Below are 14791 nucleotides of genomic sequence, written 5' to 3'. Positions count from 1 at the left end.
AGAAAGATACCGCAGAAGAGACCAAAGAAAGAACAACACAGGAACAGTGACATGTGAAGCACCAGAAGTAACCACGTAAGGAAATGGGAAAGAAACTGAAGAAAGAAAAAAAAATATACGGAACAAAGTGCAGGCCATCTAAGCATGGTGAACAGATAGAAAACAAGCCCCAGCAGTGATTTCAACCATAAAACCATCAGAAATAATTAGGCTTCGACGTGAGATCTCGGCTGCGCTGAGATTTCAAAAAGAGACAATCTGAAGACAATCTGAAGGGGTCAGAGCACCCCTGATTGGAATCACGCCGATTAGGAAACCTCCTTCACGATATAAGTGTTCAGTGTCCAGCGGAGGCATCGCATAATTATTGTGGCAGTTGTAAATGGATTTAGCAGCAGCCACCTGCAGAGCCAGACTGGACTCCCTGGCCCTGGCCGACTTGCACGGTGGGCTTGTTGTTGACAGTGGCGGTTCCCATGCGCTCCTTGATTTGCCGTGCCATGGTCAAGAAAGCCTGCTCAACGTTCGAGGCGTTCTTAGCGGACGTTTCCAGAAAAGGGATCCCAAGGCTGTCGGCGAATTCCTAAACGGTTGAAGGGAAGAGTTAACACCAAAGAACATCGCAAAATCCATCGACACAGATCCACGAGAATGTCCAAGATGGAAATAATAAAAAAAAATGCGGGAAATAATTACCTTCGCTACTGTGTACTCCACAACCTTCTTGTCCTCCATATCGCTCTTGTTGCCAACAAGTAGCTTGTTGACGCCCTCGGTAGCGTAACGGTCGATTTCCTGAAGCCACTGCTTCACGTTGTTGAACGAGTCCATATCCGTAACATCATAGACGACACAGATGCCATGGGCGCCACGGTAGTAAGAAGACGTGATGGTACGGAAACGCTCCTGACCGGCGGTATCCCACTAGACAACAAGGTCAGCCATACGCCATTCTGAACAAACATTGTTGACTTACAATCTGAAGCTTCACGGTCTTGCCATCCAGTTCAATGGTCCGAATTTTCTAAAGCGGCTAGTGGTTAGAACAGAGGAAGAGATCTGAATAGTGGCGCCTGGGACCGAGCGACGTACGAAGTCCACACCAATGGTGGAGATGTAGCTCTCCGTGTATGTATCATCAGCAAAACGCAGCAACAAGCAAGACTTTCCGACACCGGAATCTCCGATGAGCAGAAGCTTGAACAGGTAGTCGTATCTAGTACGGTCAGGATTATAGGAGTCAACGTTGACGGGGGCAGGTGTGCTTTCGCCAGGGTAGGGAGGGGATCCTATCCGAAAATGAGATACTCTAGAAAAAGAAACAGTTAGCTCATGTGTACCGAAATCGAAAAAAGAAACGTTCATATCAACAAATATAAATCAAAGTGGTATGGGGGCATCAAGTGAAGCCACTGTGTGTGGGCAATTCAAGAGAACCTACCACTCGGGATTCATAATGAAACAAGAAACGGTGAATGACTAGAGCAGCTGGCAAGAAGGATCCGCGAGAACAAGGGTCCCTGTAGTTTTGTCAAAAGGAATGGGAAAGGACAGAGCGAAGAAAGTAGTAGTCCTTGGATAGGTGCGTGGCTTGCAGGTAGGTAGATGATAGTTATCGCGACGTTGATACAACTGGAGCAGCGACCTGGAATGATGGTTGCGTTGCTAACTAGGTAGTGCAGGAAAGCAGGAGAGCCAAACGTGCAAGTCCCACTTGGGTTTAGAGCGAAATGGAGTAGGCTAGTACATTTATGGAGTAGTACCTCAGGAGGTCACAGGCTGCTGACCCGACTGAACCTATAATCCAATCGGGGCTCTTCACCGCACTGTTAGACACGAGACCATAGAAGGAGCATATTTTGGTTTCTTTCGTTCTTCTTCTTCTCCTTCACTCCTTATTAGATAATCTACAACAGTGACGGTGTTTAAAGACCCAGGTGGAAACTCTTGTCGTCACTACCTCTAATCTATTTACCTCATATGATCTTGATTGAGGAAAAGACATTAAAACATAAAGATGGACTATGACATTTGGGCATCAGTTCTTTTAGGTCCCTTACTCATATTTCTACTTTTATTTTGATGCTCTTGAATCCTAACCTAGCTGGTACCTAGTGGTATCATATAGATTAAAATAGTTAAACTAAATAGAAGACTCCTAGCACCCCCTTACTACCTTAGGTATATACGTCGTCTTGATTATGCAACCTTGGTGACTTCGCTGAACTATATGTCCAGTGCCTTTTGCTGCTCCGTCTTTTTTTTTCTTAGGTACTGCTATATTACACCTCACTTGATCTTTTTGCTCTGGCTTTCGTTTTCTCCTTTAGGATCCCATATAGTGCCTTTTAATATCATACTAGTGGATGGCCCATCTCCTCCCTTCAGTAGCTTAGGTAGTTACACTGCCTTCTCCTGACGAATGTCATTTCACTAATATCTACATAGCTTTATGGAAGTTCCTCGAAGGTTGATAAGATAATCTGGAGAGTTTATTATTAGGAGTAACAGATGTGCAAAGGTGAGCTATTATTATTACAGCTTACTATATATGCGCGTGAAGACTTACTTCAGAGTAAGAAATTAGAGCTTCTAATTTTAGTCTTAACTAAAGCTGGAATCAGCACCCTTGGACTAAAAAGATAAATTTGGACGGAGGCAGAAAATGCCATTTCTATCGATCAGCTCCATAGAGACGATTTCTCAAAAGCAGCGACAGTTCATAACACAAAGACCCAGCTAAGTCCAGTGTTAATACATAGCCCCGAGAATGTTTTATGGTTATAGAGTAGAAAGGATGGTTAAAAAAAACCCCCGACTTCAAGCATAGCCATGAGCACGCAACCACTCTAGCACCAGCAGTTCGTCCTTCTCCTTATAACGGGCGTTCGTGCGAATGCTGTCCGCAACAATCACAAGAGCCCGATCATATGCATCGGTGTTCTTATCCTTGAAGAAGGATGAAATTTCCTCTGCGACAAAGAGGTCAGCGAACTTACCGAGACCCAGGCGCACAAAGCGCTCGAAGACAACGTTGTTGAAAGACAGTCGAGTCTCAACAGCATCCCAGGAACTCTTCATATAGTCCCATAGCAGATAGCGAACTTCAGAATTCGCGGCAAGAGAGGATGCCCCGTTGTGTATATCCTGGATAGCAACTTTGTCTGAGAAGACAAAGTCCAGATATTCTTTCACGAGATCAGTGTTCTTGGTGCGTCCAAGCGCAGACAGGCAGATTTCCTTGCCATCGACAGAGTCAGTCGTCAGATATTCTTCCTTAACGAGTTCATACTCCTTGCGGCCTCCTTGGGAAATATTGAGATTGAAGATGGCAGAGCGAAGGTTCGTATGTATAGCGCGTCTGTCCTTTCCGGAAGCCCAAAGATCGAAGCGACACTTGGCCTCGTTGATAATGCTGGTTTGATTAGCTGTACCACACACAACCCCATTTAAAGTATGCAGACTCAGCTCACCTTTCGTGACCAGCGTTTCCAGCCATTGCGATCAAAAGCTTTCGCAGCTGTATTGTCAGGTAGTCATCATCAGGCTTGAATTCCCAGCCGATTTTCTCGGCAGCAGGAGAAGATAACGAGAGAGTAAAAGTCTTCAAGGCTGCAGCCACTTCTTTGTTCTGAGAGAAGACGGAGCGCAAATGGGCAAGGGAAGACGAGATCTGAGACCACACCCTGCGACACAATTGTGAGAACTATTTTGAAATACCCAAGAAGAAGGAACTCACAAGTAGTTTGTCTCTGTCTTAAAGCCTTCCAAGAGTGCTAGTAAAGCCGCAGAGGTACTTTCTCCAGATACAGCAAGGGCAGCAGCATCACCAATCAACCCGATCTTGTCTTCAGTGCTCAAAAGGTCAAGCGACTGACCAAGCTTGGCAAGTCGTTTCGGAGGGTAGTTTGTTCGGTAGAAGCCGGAGAGATTTCTATTTATCTTGTAAAAGGTATCTTGTCCCACACCTTGCACGGTATCGGTCTTGGATTCGAGGGCTCGTAAGTCGATGTTTGACAGCTGCGAACCCGACTTGATGCCGAGCGGAATCCACCATGTAGTTTCATCCTCTTCAGGTTTCGTGTCACCTGTCGACAAAAATCTACTTTGACGAAGGCTTATTTGCCCGGGTTCTTCGGCCACCGTTACAACAGGGAATCCGATCTTACGGATCCACGGGTCCTGAATCACACGCATTAGAATATAAGCACACAGAGGATAAAGCCCGAGATTTTTTGACTTGCCATGAAGCGATTGACATCCTGGTTTGAAGCCTCGCTAAGAGCAGACCACAAATCGTTCGTTGTTGCATTTCCTGTGGGGGAAGTTTAGTAAAGTGTTGGCTGACGATTTGCATGAAGTTCTTAGTTCTAACCGTATGCATGAGCCTTGAGATACTTTGCAACTCCACGGAGGAAGGTCTCCCGACCTAGATGGTCACTCAACATCCTGATCACCGAGCTTCCTTTGAGGTAACTGATGTGATCAAATATCTGATCGACCTCGAGGGCATTTCTCACGGGGACCTCAATTGGATGGGATGCCCTCATGGAGTCAAGTTGGAATGCTTGTTGAACACCTTCAGCCTATATCCTTGTCAATGATGCTCCGAAAGAAATACCTCGTGTGTTACGTACGACAAACTGCGACCAAACATTCCATTCTATTCAACCATGTTAGATATTCCTACGCAAAGCGTCCAGCGGGGGGCCATAATTACCAGGATGAAAGTGATCGACAGCAAGCCAACCGACCCATGTTGCAAAGCCCTCGTTGAGCCAAAGCTCATTCCACCAGTCCATTGTGACAAGGTTGCCAAACCACTGGTGGGCCAATTCTGAGGGGAAAAAATGTTAGGTAAAGGACTTTCAAGAATGACGGTTCAATAATCTAACCGTGAGCCACAACGTAGGCAATGCGATTCTTATATCGAGTATCAGATTTGCCCTCATCAAAAAGAACAGCAGTCGTCCGATAAGTCACAAGACCCCAGTTCTCCATTGCTCCCATAGCCTAATTAAGTCAGTCATTCTGGAGGTCCTCATAGTCTCTGTCGTGGAACAAAACTAGAAACGGAAAGTAGGAAGAGGAAGAGAAAAAACAAATGAAGAAGAGGGTGAAATGCTCACAAATTCATGAACCGCCAGGAGATCAGCCTTAGGGAGTGGGTATTCAATCTCGAAAACCTCCGAGAAATAATCCACAGTCCGAGAAGCGCACTCCAAAGCAAAGCGAGCCTGCTCTTTGAGTCCCCTAGTAGTATAGACCCGGACGGGAATACTTTTCCCTTGGTACTTCCGCTCCGTCATCGCCTCGACGTATTCAAAGTCACCAACAGCCCATGCCAATAGCTTCGCGATAATCAGCTGCCTGGTTTCTAAAGAGCGAAAAGAGACCTGTTGAAAATGCTTACATATGTGCTCATGACGGGTGTCGTTTCAAAGGACACAACCTTCAGTTGGGAGCTGCTTCCATCTCTTTCGGACTTGATAGGCATGTTACTCAGAGCAACCTGTCCTTTGGGAACCTCGATCTCGAAGTCAAACGTAGCTTTGAGATTAGGCTCATCAAAGCATGGAAAAGCCCTCCGCGCATCGCAAGATTCGAATTGAGTGCTCAGCATGTAATGGAAATCTCCTTCCTTGGGGGTATCCGCAGATGGCGAACCCGTAGGCTTGTACTTTGAACGATAAAAGCCAACCATAGCATTGTTCATCGTTCCAGTGAATTCAATTGATAGCACAACGTCGGGAGAAGCAATCTCTTGGGGAAATTGGAAAGATACCCGCTCCGATTCTTTGTCATAGGCTATAGAGGTTGACTCGGCCAGTTTCGATCCTTAATGGAATGTCATCGTTAACCGAGACTGTGTCTATTCAATATCCAGGTAGCTGCGGGAAGAGTACAAACCGTCCTTGGACAGAACCTCTGCCTTTTGAATTTCAATCTCTTTTGCATTCAGGACTATTTCTCTTGTGGGACGGACGACTTTGGCATCGACCTTCACAATGCCTTTGTATCCCCAAGAACCGCCAAGCTGAAGGTCAAAGAGAGAGACTCCATAATGAAGCGGCTTAACCCTGTTGCCGTATTAATTTATGTGCCTCTGTAGGTACTTCATCTGTAGAGCGCTGATATGTGCAACTTACGCATCAGGAAGGATGTCTCTATCTTTAGCCGCCATCCTATGTGCTTCTGCAGAGCAAGACTTAGTAAAAGAGATAGGTAATGCTGGTTTGGGAGGGCGAAAAGAAGGTGTTCGTAGAGCAGTGGAACGGTTGAGAGAGCGGTCGTACAGCTTGCAGGAGGGTGAGGGGCAGCAGAAGGTTGGTCGGACAGCTTGAAGGGCAGAATAATGACAGCGAATACCACCGCCGGAATAGCCAACCGAAGAAATACTTTTTTTACGCCACATGACTTTTATCTCTGTTTCCTCTCTGAGACCTTCTCTCCAGATCTCCGGGGCCTTTCTTCTTTCTTCAAGTCACGGTCATGCATGGGCATTGATCCTTAATTGAGTATAACTACGTACCTCAATCCCCAAATTATCGACTAGAATTGGTAGGAATGAGGTTCATCCAGAGAACTAGAGCTAGCAATTTGCTTCGTGGTACCGTAGCACTGCTAGTTAGTTGACTGTCGGGTGAAGTTTGTACTTACGTACGTAGAGGTAAGGTAGCGGAGCTCCGACGGAGCTCGTCCCAATACATTGCTGAGCGGACGCTAGCTTCAGCATCCCAGCTTCCGAGCCAGCTTCCGCCGCATCGCATGACTAAACCGGTTATACTACCTGATCGCCTTTAGTTACGATGTCATCCGATGAAGAATATATCGGTGAAGGAACTGGAGATGAAGAAGACATTAATGTCGGGCGAGTAGGTCGAGCAGGCGACGCTTCATCGCGCTCAAGGAGGAAAAAGCAACGAGGAGGTGCAGAATGGGAGGTCTCAAGGACGTGGGAAACTTTGGTCGAAGGCGCAGATGGGACTATTAGCTCTACGGTTGGAAGCCTTCTTGAGGCAGGAAAACGCAAAAGGTGAGCTCGAATAAGGCTCCTGGATGATAGCGCATCTACAACCCTTGCAAGCAGTCTGAGATCTCGGAAACGCGATGCTCAGCGCAATTTCTTTATTATAGGTTGTTGAGAGACACAACGCCTTTACAACGAGGTATCATTCGGCATTTAATCCTCATTCTGGATCTTTCACAATCGATGTCAGAGAAGGACCTGCGGCCAACACGTTACCTTTTAAGCCTTCGTTATGCAAAAGAGTTTGTGGTGGAATTCTTCGAGCAGAACCCAATATCCCAACTAGGAGTGCTGGGATTAAGAGATGGCCTCGCGATCAGGATTAGTAACATGAGCGGAAATCCGACCGAACATATCACAGCGATTGAAGCACTGAGGAATCAGGATCCGAAGGGCCTTCCTAGTCTCCAGAATGGACTTGAGATGGCCCGTGGAGCTCTTTTGTACGTTCCCTCATTTACTTGACGCATGAACCATTGCTAACTAGTTCTCTAATAGTCACACGCCTAGTCACGGCACTCGGGAAGTCCTCATTATCTTCGGTTCTCTTCTCTCCTCCGACCCAGGAGACATCCACCAAACAATTTCAACCTTAATTAGTGACAAGATTCGTGTTGGGATTATTGGTCTTGCTGCACAGGTCGCTATCTGTCGGGAATTATGCGCCAAGACAAATGGAGGGGATGATACTGTTTACGGTGTGGCCCTGAACGAGCAACATCTTCATGAATTGATGATGGATGTGACAACCCCACCTGCAACCTTTCAACAGAAGCAGTCTACAAGCTCTCTCCTGATGATGGGGTTTCCATCACACACTGTCGAGGCCCATCCCTCTCTCTGCGCGTGTCATTCTAAGCCGTCTTGCGGTGGATATCTCTGCTCCCGATGCAGTAGCAAAATATGTTCACTCCCTGCAGAGTGTCCGGCCTGCGGCCTAACTCTCATTTTGTCTACCCATCTTGCTCGTTCATATCACCATCTTTTCCCTCTGATTAACTGGGTGGAGGTTCCATGGGAACATGCTTCACGAAGTGCATCGTGCTTCGCCTGTGGAGTTAACTTCCCTCCAGTTCCCTCAAGGGATCAATGGCACTCTGCAGAAAGCCAAGCAAGGGGAGTCAGCATGAGCAGTCGCTATGAGTGCACAGTGTGCAAGAATCATTTCTGTATTGACTGCGATCTCTTCGCCCATGAGGTTGTGCATAACTGCCCTGGATGTCAAAGCGGAACCATCCACCAAATACCAAGTGCGGAAACAGTAGAGCCATGTACTTCTAAAGATCGCCAATATCCCGATCAAATGGACACAACATAGTTGAACTATTTCGCTTTGCCGACTCCCAATATCCTGGGCATTGTCAAAACGGCAAATGCTTGATAACGGAAGTTTCTCGGGGGACCAATATGGCTCTCGTTCAAAAAACACCCCATACTGCGTATCTGAGATTCAGATAGTCCAGATAAACTTGCAGTTTACACACAACGCCAATCCATATATCACGTGTATGATATACTAGTTGACAGTTTCCAATTGGTAGTTACTTATTACTTGTCACTCGTAACTCTTAAGTCTAATTCTCAAGCTCCATCTGACTCGAGGTTTTCAGTAGGTGGGGATCATGGACTACAAACGATGGTTCTGACGCTGGCATTAAAGTGCTTTTCCTAGCCGCCCCCGTGAAGTTCATTTTTCCACGAAATAAAGCTCTTCAAGAGTTGGCTGGTTAGTTAACTATGTGTAGACGTTACTGATTACTTAATTTGTGGCCCCAGGCTCGGAAAGTGTCCAACCGAGGTTTATTATATTGTCATGAAAAACATCCACCAGTAGACGTCGTATCTGACATCAACTTATCGACGAGCAGAGGAATAGAGAAAGAAAGAATAGTTTTAATAACAAATCAAAATATTGCTTATATCTTGCTGTTGTTTATTGAACCCTCTTAGCCAATCATCCATCCACCATGAATACTCCCACAGAAAATGTACCAGTCTCCCAGGATAAGACGGCAAAGACATCGCAACAAATCGACCAAGAGCCAGTGAATAAGATATTCGACAAACTACGAGCATACCCGTTTACTTCAGATGCGGAGTTTGCAAACGGGCTCTCCACTATACTCGGTCATCAGGGCACGCCAGCAACCGCGGCCGAGATCAATCGAGATGATGATCTAATTTTACAGGCCAAGTGCTTCTTCTTTGCTCGGTACGTCGTTTGCCTTGATCTTAGAGGCTGCCTATACAAACCATTACAGCTAGCTAATGCTTCCGTGCAGGAAAGAAAGGCTCTCACAACCATTAAACTTCGTCGCGTACAAGGAATGGTTGAAAGAACGGCAAATGGGTGAAACGCCCGAGATTCCACCGCTAGGGGAGACATCTCAATCTGCTGAAACTGCGGACTCGGAACAACAGCCTGTCTACCCTTCTTCATTTTCGCACATTGTCGATCTCATCACCTCTGGTCAGCCGATTCCTGGAATTCAACAAATCCCCGACACAGTCCTGACAGGACACACTTCCTCCAGCTCAACGCCTAAAAGAAGAAAGCCATGGGAGATGGAGCCTAATCCGTCAAGCGGAGAGTCGACCGGTTTGTAAATGTTGCGCTCTCTGAGAAGGATGTTTGACTTTTCGTACTCCAATGCTTTCTTTCAAGCTTACATTGGCTTCGCCAAATCCGGAGTGCTCGGGGCGGCCTATAGGGATATGGAAGGACTTTGGAGGTCCATAATGTCTCGACCCTGCTGCGGCTTAGAGATAAATATCCAGTCTATCCTCATACAACAAGATATCAGACTAAATTAGGACCAAAGCCTCTGGCAGATACTAAGAAAAAAATTCTATCTGTTTTCATGATAGACATTATTACTATTTAAGTCATTTAAAAAATAATTTTGATGTGAAGTAAAGGATAGACAAGACTTCTCGTAATAAACCAAGCCTCTATCACAACATCCTTACTCCCCGGGCTCTGGAGGACAGATTAGAACTTCGGCGAATTGGGTAAGTTCGAGGGAAGAAAGACATTTGCATTAAAAGCCGCTTTGTGATTTTGTGATGAACAAAAACATAAACAGGGGAAAGAGATATCAAGCAGTAACTTTCATTGGTGACCACTTTTTAAGTATCCTTAAACCAGTAAACGGAGTAATTGAAGGCTAAGGTATCAGCCTAGGTATGATATCACCAAAGAGATAGAGGCAGTTCAGACGGAAGAAGATCTTTAATAACGCCGAGGTCGTAGGTGGAAAGAAAAAATACTATGGCGTTTCGTTAGAACGGTTTGATTTGGACGACGATATATTTGAAAATCGACCCGTGAACGTATTGAAATTTAACGAAATGGCGGGTAGTTTGGATTCCACTGGTTGCTTCGATTGAATCGACTACCTGGTGGGGCTTGGAAACGGTCGTCGTTGAAATTATTGAACCGGCCAATTGGAAACCCGGAACTGGGACCTGTTCGATTATTGTGTACTTGGATGCAGCAGAGCATGGCCACTCGTGAACCGAATTTGGAGCCCCGCAAGGATACCATATGCTTTCTGTTGCCCAATATGGTCAGTCACAACATCTTGTGTGCAGAAATAGACAAGTTCTATACCGGATGTGAGTGGCAACAAGCTCACGTTGATGACTTGCAGCGTTCATGAGAACCCATTGGATCAAGTAATTGCCATACTGGTCGCCAGCAACTATAGAAATAGTCAATAACGTTCTAATAAGCAGAATACAACCATTCTTCCCACTTACTGTCAATGAGGGGCATTCTTGGACGGTCCGAACGACCCATACAAACTCGAGAAAGGTAGCGATCAAGAAAATCGGTTCCGCCGATCTTCAGGCATTTTTCGACAATCTTGGAAGCAAACTGGTCCATGCTATAGTCCACAGCCCAGAGCAAGATATGCTCAATGGCTCGACTCTTGTCGTGGGGGGCGCCATGTTCGCAGATGTGCTGAATGCACCAGTTTCCAAACTGGCCATGGGCAAGCACATCAATTTTGGTGAGCACTTCTTCTATTGCCGGGCGCTTCTAACTGTCAGGATACCTTCAAATTTGACACTGTTGGAGCAGGGGCTTATAGTAATAAAGCCACAAGTGAGCTATGCAGTGACTTACCTTCTCGTCCTCCACGCAATTTTCAAAGATATTCTGTACCACTAGACTACCTGTCTCTCCGAGAGCCACTTCGTGCCACATTCCGCGCAGAGCTTCGTTGACTTTCGCCATAATTTGTGGAGGCTCGCCACTCCAGCGCAGTTCAAATAGCTTCTGCCAAACATGGCACGCATATCGATGAATCACCGTTTCCGGAATCCTCCGCAGTAGCTCATGAACCATAGCTGCCTTCTGTTCTTCGGGAACACAGTCGAAAGCTTTCTGGATCACATGGCATCCGAAAGGATCCATACTCAGGCTCAGAGTATTGCCTCTTATTGCGCTAGCAATGGCAATGACCTGCTCGGGGGTTCCATGCTCAAAACATCTTTGAACAAGAAAATTACCAAATCTATTAATCATGAGGGGATATGCCTGGTTGACTATGGCCTCGACAATGTCGTATCTTTGTTCAACTGTGCCAACCTTGAGTTTTTGCTGCAGAAAGATTGAAGCTTGCTGATCATTGTTGCAAACAATCTTGTCCACGATATATTTCCAGTCGCAGGAAACGTTCTTGTCAAGGAGTCGCCGATAATTGAGCGGTTCAAGCGGCGAGACATATGTCTGAATGGGATCGACGGGTGCCTATTCAAACGTAAAAATGTGGTTTATGGCTAGTTAGACTGGAGATTTTTGGACCTACCACTAAATTTGCCCATGCAGACACGTTCGCATTATTTGACGTGAACTCACTAGCCGTCGGGGAAAGCGGCGTTCCCACGGGTCGAGGCTGATATGGCGGCATCTGATACATACCGACAGACTGGAATGGACTTAACCGTCTATTGGTGGGTGATGTGGGTGATGTGTGAACAGAGTTACCAAGAAGCCCGGTAGGGAAAGCTCCCCATGTAGAAGGATGGGTTGGAAAACAAGATCCTTGGCGAGGGCCTTGTATAACAGTTTGATGAGTGATCCCCGTAGTCCCTGAAAAAAACCGACTTTGATCTCCAGGATATCGCAGCTCTTGTCTCGAGGACGTAACAGAAGGGCCAGGCAGTACTTTATGAAGCTGGAAGGGACTCCCGCCTTGTACCTCAGAATTCACCGACTGAGCCCAGAACCCGTTCAATTCTTGGCCCAGGGACCTACTTGGGCCAGAGACATGATCAAATCCAATGCCGGTTTTGTCCGTGGCCAGAGAATCCGTAGTTGCTCCAAATACTGGCTGAGACGGTGGCATCCAAACCCCGCGAGCTTTGTTGAATGTGCCAGCTGAAAGAGCATCAGACAAGTCGGACCGCGCATCTTCTTGTGTATTCCAGGAGCCCTGAAAGTGTCCGAATGATTGGTTTGAGGCGTTAAAGGCATTTTGCAAATTGCTGAGAGTTTGCTCGGTAACATCCCTACCACCGAAGTCAACTTCAGACGGAGGCCCGAGGGCTTGATCAAGAGTATGCTTTATGACACGGGTCTGTGCAAGCTCTTGTTCTTGAAGAGCAATTTTCGAATTTGCCGCAAGCAACTCTTGCTTTAAGCGGGTAATTTCAGATGGGTCTTCTATGTTGCTTGCTTCGCGCTCATCGCTATCAGCCCATGGTTGAATTGAAACAGGTTCGGTTCCAGGAGCGATGGCTAGCAGACTGGACAGGCTGTCAGTTGTTGGATGAATGCTCGAGAGAGTATGATTGCTGGCCAGGAGAGTATGCTGCTTTTTCAACATGGCTTGTTGTTGAGAAAGGCGCGTAAGGATCTCCTGGTTTGTGGCACAAGCATCAGATGGCTGTTGCTTAGGAGAGAGCTTTGCCAGGATTTTCTCCAGATCAGAGGTTTGGGAGAAGGAAGATGAAATATTGAAATGCTCCAGTTTCTGCTTCTATGATTGTCAGAAATCAAAGTCTACAGATGACTGCTCGGAAATTCTGACCTTGTAAGCAGGTGTATTGTTATCTTCCACTGGCGGGGGTTGAGAGTTCCCCAATTTGGAAGTTACAAGAGGATCAAGCTGGCCGCTGAAAGTGCCAGAGGGCCTGTTTATCTACGGGGCAAGAATATATTAGAGAAGATGGTCAAGAACAAGGCTCTGGTATATCAACTCACCGATACTCCTGCGCGTCCGAACCCCGGACTTGCCTCGGCATCATCGTTGCTGAGCTGAGACATTCCTTTGACGAGTGTATACCCGCTCGGAAGTGGACTTGATGACAGAAACGAAATTCTAGACACCCAATGTCCAAGACAGCTGGTTGGACTGCCAATGAGGATATCACAAGCAGTAGCTTCTGGTCAATGGTGATGAGATTTGTAGTTTGACAAAGCTAGAACAATTTCAAAATCCAAATGTGCTGAGAGCAACAGGTCAGCTTGACTCGAAATACTCTCTTAGATAACATTAATTTTTGTGAAGAGCAAAAGATTGGAATAGATAGCAGTATCTGCAGCTGAAGAGTTCAGGAGATGGAAACAAGCTTGGAAAAACAGATGGAAAGCAAAAAGGGAGGGAAGGAACGACGGGATGGCTAGTTGATGGCAGGAGGGAATGGGAGCAGGTAAGATAACCCGACGCAAGTATGATTTCTTAAATGGGAAAGAACCAGGTATCGGCATTAGAGCCTGTTGAATCCTTCCGCCGGTGATATAAAGACAGGCTGCAACGTTGTAAGCTGCCTCTAGGTAGGTAGTTTAGAGTTTGAAAAGGAAAATACTAGAACAGGAGATAAAAGTGATCCATCTATGCTCTCTATGTACTTAAACTGACTCAATCTAGCCACTATGTAGCTTTGTATTGTATGTTTAGATTCCCTTATGTTTGATGTTAAATGTTAAGCTAGAGAACTTAACCCCATGGTTTACATATTTCATCATAGGTTACCTGATTTCTATGTAACATTTTATCCTATAGCAGATGTCAAGCACATATTTAAAGATCTCGAACTGACAAATGGAGGAGTCTCCGGTGTTGTCACTAGGAAAGTATATGGTAAATCATAGGCCTGCCACTGTTCCTTGATAACTATGACTAAAGGGTCAGTATCTGTTATAGCTAACTGGGTAAATCATAATTATATAGCCATAAGTAGTAAAATCTGTATAAAGTCCCTTAGGTAGTGAGTAGTTAGTGTAATATTAAAGAGTTACTCAAGAAGGCCAGTTACACAGTTCAGCCCGTGGTTACTCATAAGTACCTAGGTAAGGTACTTACCCGTAATTCATATCCTGATTTCGATATATACATACCAGTTTCCATATTCTAGGTAATATTAAAGTATACTACTTAAGTACCTACCGTAGGTAGTAGGTTATGGTTACTAACTTACCTTTCTTTAAATACTAGTTACTCCGTAAATATAGGTTGAATGGGCTCTATATTATTGGTCACTATTTACCATACTAGGAAAAATGGCAGGTTAGTAACCCGGTAGCTCCATAGTTACCTCCTGCACTACCTCAGGTACTCCGTATGCCATGCCACCTGCCTGAGCATCTGATTTCCCTGGGGTTAACTCGGGTACCTTTGCTGTTGGAGCTCGATGCGGTGCTTACCAAGTAGTACCTATCTAAGTACCTAATGTAACTACCTACCTATTAGTTACTTAATAATCCACGTGTATCTGCGAAATTAGGTAGGTCGTACCTAGGTAGCTATA

General features: G+C 45.8%; 5 protein-coding genes across 5 annotated transcripts; 2 read left to right on the top strand and 3 right to left on the bottom strand.

Annotated features, from left to right (window-relative positions):
• Positions 1–115: 115 nt before the first annotated feature.
• Positions 116–1566, bottom strand: ASPZODRAFT_134246 (hypothetical protein). Its single transcript, XM_022723475.1, has 5 exons — positions 1445–1566; positions 1093–1216; positions 977–1024; positions 697–924; positions 116–583 (listed from the first exon to the last, which is right to left on the bottom strand). The coding sequence occupies exons 1-5, from the start codon at positions 1453–1455 to the stop codon at positions 389–391; spliced, it is 606 nt and encodes a 201-aa protein (XP_022579362.1). The 5' UTR covers positions 1456–1566; the 3' UTR covers positions 116–388.
• A 949-nt stretch (positions 1567–2515) lies between these two features.
• On the bottom strand, positions 2516–6644 carry ASPZODRAFT_134244 (hypothetical protein). The gene is made up of 12 exons (XM_022723474.1): positions 6150–6644; positions 5911–6080; positions 5414–5838; positions 5130–5351; positions 4896–5013; positions 4721–4837; positions 4638–4663; positions 4376–4586; positions 4245–4315; positions 3740–4182; positions 3474–3686; positions 2516–3415 (listed from the first exon to the last, which is right to left on the bottom strand). The coding sequence occupies exons 1-12, from the start codon at positions 6413–6415 to the stop codon at positions 2821–2823; spliced, it is 2877 nt and encodes a 958-aa protein (XP_022579361.1). The 5' UTR covers positions 6416–6644; the 3' UTR covers positions 2516–2820.
• A 102-nt stretch (positions 6645–6746) lies between these two features.
• Positions 6747–8557, top strand: ASPZODRAFT_134242 (hypothetical protein). The gene is made up of 3 exons (XM_022723473.1): positions 6747–7036; positions 7138–7473; positions 7529–8557. The coding sequence occupies exons 1-3, from the start codon at positions 6810–6812 to the stop codon at positions 8346–8348; spliced, it is 1383 nt and encodes a 460-aa protein (XP_022579360.1). The 5' UTR covers positions 6747–6809; the 3' UTR covers positions 8349–8557.
• Positions 8558–8866: 309 nt separating this feature from the next.
• On the top strand, positions 8867–9863 carry ASPZODRAFT_99785 (hypothetical protein). Its single transcript, XM_022730619.1, has 2 exons — positions 8867–9242; positions 9313–9863. Exons 1-2 carry the CDS (start codon positions 8998–9000, stop codon positions 9635–9637), a joined length of 570 nt encoding a protein of 189 aa, XP_022579359.1. The 5' UTR covers positions 8867–8997; the 3' UTR covers positions 9638–9863.
• A 64-nt stretch (positions 9864–9927) lies between these two features.
• ASPZODRAFT_160396 (hypothetical protein) lies at positions 9928–13577 on the bottom strand. The gene is made up of 7 exons (XM_022726467.1): positions 13245–13577; positions 13072–13182; positions 11848–13020; positions 11163–11789; positions 10793–11072; positions 10644–10734; positions 9928–10584 (listed from the first exon to the last, which is right to left on the bottom strand). Exons 1-7 carry the CDS (start codon positions 13305–13307, stop codon positions 10374–10376), a joined length of 2556 nt encoding a protein of 851 aa, XP_022579358.1. The 5' UTR covers positions 13308–13577; the 3' UTR covers positions 9928–10373.
• Positions 13578–14791: the final 1214 nt, after the last annotated feature.

The sequence above is a fragment of the Penicilliopsis zonata genome (genome assembly GCF_001890105.1).
Source record: "Penicilliopsis zonata CBS 506.65 unplaced genomic scaffold ASPZOscaffold_12, whole genome shotgun sequence".
Taxonomy (NCBI): domain Eukaryota; kingdom Fungi; phylum Ascomycota; class Eurotiomycetes; order Eurotiales; family Aspergillaceae; genus Penicilliopsis; species Penicilliopsis zonata.
This window is presented reverse-complemented; position numbering and strand designations above follow the sequence as displayed.